The sequence below is a fragment of the Equus quagga genome, chromosome 17 (assembly GCF_021613505.1).
Source record: "Equus quagga isolate Etosha38 chromosome 17, UCLA_HA_Equagga_1.0, whole genome shotgun sequence".
NCBI classification, from domain to species: Eukaryota; Metazoa; Chordata; class Mammalia; order Perissodactyla; family Equidae; genus Equus; species Equus quagga.
This window is the reverse complement of record NC_060283.1, coordinates 7,353,496-7,357,062: the sequence shown is the minus strand read 5'-3', so window position 1 is coordinate 7,357,062 and position 3,567 is coordinate 7,353,496. Positions and strand designations below refer to the sequence as shown.

Sequence of the window (3,567 nt, the reverse complement as noted above, 5' to 3'; positions counted from 1 at the left end):
CAAATCCACACACACGGCCCCCACACCAAATCCACACACACGGCCCCACACCAAATCCACACACACGGCCCCACACCAAATCCACACATGGCCCGAGCCAACTCACACTGGATCTCCGAGGGGGTCCTCTCGGCCGGGCCGTGCTGCCCCCGGGAGTGAATGGTGTCTGGAAACATGTCATAAGTCTAGGAAAGAACACAGGGGACCCACACCCAGTGCTTGCTTCACGCAGGCATCCTTTGAGGTGCTTTATTTATACACGTGGATGTGTTTTGTGTTCACAATCAACCCTCTGAAATTATCGTGAGATTAAATGGCACCCTCATTTCACAGCTGAGAAAACCAGCAGAAAGGCAAGTAACTGGCTGAAGGTCACACAGCGAACGGAAGATGGCTGAGCCAGGGTCATGGTCAGCCTGGGCCAACGGCAGGAGCCTATCACGGGGGTACTGGGAGGCAAGAAGATCCCGAAGGGTGGGCTCACCTGCAGGCAAGCTGCCTGGGCTGGAAATAGACAAGTTAAAGGGACCTTGACCTACACACCTCTGCGCTCCTTACAGCAGGTCAGGCCAAGATCCGTTTCCCCAGCTCCCCTCCCTTACCTCCAGGTCACAATCTTCCGGGGAGGGGGTTCCCAGGTGGGGGTCATTGGCCTTGTCCAACAGCTGTGTGAGCAGAGCCCGAGGGAGCTGCTGGGTTGTGAATGGGTGCTGGAGGATCGAGGGGCGCACAGGTTGGTCCCTGGCCACTGCTCCCCAGCACCAAGCCCCCCCACCCCCACCCCCTGCCTCCCACCTGCAGAAGTTTCTCTGCCGTTGGCCTCTTCTTGGGGTTCTTGGTCAAGGCCAGCTTGAGGAAGTGGTGGAAATTCTGGGTCCTAGTAGGCACAAGAGCCCCCCACCCCAGACCCAGGTTAGCCCTCAGGAGGGCATCCTGCCAGCTGCCACCTGCCACCACTGCAGAGGCCCGCCCAGGAAGGAGCCAGTCTGGGGCCGAGGGCAGCTGGCTGGAGCAATACCGCTGTTGCGACATGGCAGCTCGTCCGTCATCACCATCTGCCCTTCTCCCCCGTCCACACCAGGTCCCTCCCGCAGATGAGCTGTGGGGGCCCAGAGAGGGGAGGGCTCCTCCACCCCCAAGGGACCTGGCTGCAAGGGGGCCCCAGCAGGGGGACGTGGGCGCCCACCAGCGAGTCTTGTCTCTCAGCTTGGGTGGCTGGAAGCTGCTCTTGGACATGAGCATCAAGGCCCTGTGGAGAGCACAAGGTCAGGGGTCAAGGGTCAGCAGGACTCTCGGGGTCAGGTGAGGGGCAAGTGTTCAGCTGACCTCATGGGGTGCAGGTGGAACAGAGGGGGCTGCAGCTCGCCCAGCTCAATGGCAGTGATGCCCAGGGCCCAGACGTCACACAGCTCATTGTAGCCACCTTTGCGCTCCACGGCAGCCACCTCTGGGGCCATCCTGGAGGCAGGGTCACAGACGAGATGGCCAGGTACCCCACCTGTGGCCCCGCCCCCCAGCCCGAGGCGCAGCCTCACCAGTATGGAGTCCCGATGAAAGACCTCCTCTTAGCCACAGACGCCGTCAGCTCGCCTGACACCCCAAAGTCAGCTGCAGGGACAAAGAGCTGCCCTCACCCGCCCTCGGGCTGCTCACTCACCCACCTCTAGGGCGCAGGGTGCAGCCGGCAAGGCTCAGACAGCAGGCTGCCTAGGCTGGGTCACAACCGCCACGGGGCCCAGGCAGGGCCAGGCCCCCCTCCCGGGAGAGGTCAACCACCTTCTCTCCCTGACCAAGCGCCTGGTCCCATGTTGGACCAACCACATCCAACCTCTAACAGGAAGGGAGGACTGTTCACTTTCTAAACGGGGAAACTGAGACTCAAGCAGTAAAGTGACTTGCCCACGGACACCCAGCACCTGAGTGCAGGCCCTGCCTCCGGGAACTTCCAGGGAACCCTCACCCTGATTGTGTCCCCGGGGTACTGACCCAGCTTGACATCTCCCTGGAGAGTGAGGAGAAGGTTGGCTCCCTGTGGGAACGGAGGAGAAAGGTCCCGTCTGGCGCCCCTGAGCACCTCCTCTGTCCTCCCAGCATGCCCTCGGCCAGACCCCTACCTTGATGTCTCTGTGGATCTTGCCCTGCGAATGCAAGTGGTGCAGTCCCTGGGGACAGAGAGGAGCCCCTGAGAGCAGCTCCCAGCACCATCCCCTCCCCTGAGCCCCCTCCCAGGACTGGGGCCCCCCACCCACGCGGCTTCCTCCTCCCCTCTCCCCAAACAGGAAGTGACTGAGCCAAGAGGGAAATGGGCTGCTTCCGGCAAAAGGGCTGGGGCCCTTTCCCCCCAGGACCCACCGCCCCTCAGGCCAGCCCCCCCTCCTCCCCCACACACTGGCCAGCTGGGCTCCCTGCCCACAGCTCCCGGGGATTGGGGTGTGAGCACCCTTATGGGCCCAGCTACCTTCAGTGCCTCTCGGCAGACATAGGCAATCTGTCGTTCCTCCAGGGGCCCGGTGGCTGAAATGGAAGGGGTGAGAGCTGGCACGGGGGTCTGGGGGAGATGCTGAGGCCATTCTGTGTGGGGGAAGCAGCAGGCACTGCTAGGCAAAAGGGGTGTTGGCCAATCCTTTCCCAGGATAGTCTAGGATACAGAGCCCAGAGAAGCACAACATTTCTCTCAAGGTCACACAGCCAGTGAGAAGTGGAGAAGGGCCCAAGTCCAGAGCCCCAGCTCTCCCCTCGTGCCCCATGTTGGGGTGGGGGATGGGAAGAAGGCTATGGCCCTCACCGTGGTAAATCTCCTGCAGGGACCCCCCACCGCAGAACTCCATGCAGATCCACAAGCGGTCATTCCTGGAGGAACACAGAGCTGAGGTGGGCACCTGGCAGGGCCCCACGGGGGCTGCCTGAAGGTGGGCAGGCGGTAAAGCAGCCTCACCTGAGGTAGCTGCCAATGTAGGCCACCACGTTGGGGTGCCGACACTCACGCAGGATGGTGATTTCCTGCTGGAGGGAGCTGATGTCGTCCCCTGGGGAGCACAGGGCATCATGGAGGGGCCGCATAGGGGTCGTCCTAACTCAGTGCCCCCATCTGCAAAATGGGCACAGAGCGCCTCCTCCCTCCATGCCGGCCGGGTGCCAGGCGACAGTACCTCCGGGGCCTGCCTCTCGGGGGTCTCGGAAACGTCAACTCGCCGCCCCGCAAACCGCGCCCGCGCGGCGCTCTGCCCGCCCTGCAGCGCAGAGGCCCCGGGCCCGGGCCCTCACCTGGGTCCAGCTTGACTATCTTGACCGCGGCCAGTTCGGACGTGACCGTGTCGCGGGCCTGCAGGGCGGAGGGGGAGAGGGCTGAGGCGGGGCGGGGCGGGTAGCTGGAGCCCGCCGCAGGGCGCCGAGCGGGCACCCTCCGCCGCTCCCCCGCCCGGCCCGGCGCACCTTGTAGACGTCGCCATAGGTCCCGGCCCCAACGCGCTGCAGCAGCTCGAAGCGGTCCCGCGGGTCCTGCAGCGACACGTCCCGCAGCAGCGCCATGGGCCCGGCGCCGGGCGGGCCGGCGGGCGGGCGGGCGCG

The 3,567-nt window shown here is 64.3% G+C and overlaps 1 protein-coding gene across 3 annotated transcripts in view; it reads right to left on the bottom strand.

Annotated features, from left to right (window-relative positions):
- Nucleotides 1–3,561, bottom strand: part of MAP4K2 (mitogen-activated protein kinase kinase kinase kinase 2) — a 12,031-nt gene extending 8,470 nt beyond the window's left edge. For 2 of the 3 annotated variants that reach the window (XR_006885836.1, XM_046644312.1), the window contains exons 1-13: nt 3,433–3,561; nt 3,265–3,322; nt 2,936–3,026; nt 2,786–2,850; nt 2,459–2,514; nt 2,115–2,162; nt 1,987–2,029; nt 1,536–1,608; nt 1,327–1,458; nt 1,187–1,249; nt 796–877; nt 603–710; nt 107–185 (exon numbers count right to left, since the gene is read on the bottom strand). Coding sequence is in view for 2 of the 3 variants with exons in the window: in XM_046644312.1 (XP_046500268.1) it covers nt 107–185; nt 603–710; nt 796–877; nt 1,187–1,249; nt 1,327–1,458; nt 1,536–1,608; nt 1,987–2,029; nt 2,115–2,162; nt 2,459–2,514; nt 2,786–2,850; nt 2,936–3,026; nt 3,265–3,322; nt 3,433–3,528 (994 nt within the window). In the remaining variant the exon portion in view is untranslated. Of the gene's footprint in view, nt 1–106; nt 186–602; nt 711–795; nt 878–1,186; nt 1,250–1,326; nt 1,459–1,535; nt 1,609–1,986; nt 2,030–2,114; nt 2,163–2,458; nt 2,515–2,785; nt 2,851–2,935; nt 3,027–3,149; nt 3,323–3,432 lie in introns of those variants that run through there. The other variant, XM_046644313.1, reaches the window with a different exon arrangement.
- Nucleotides 3,562–3,567: the final 6 nt, after the last annotated feature.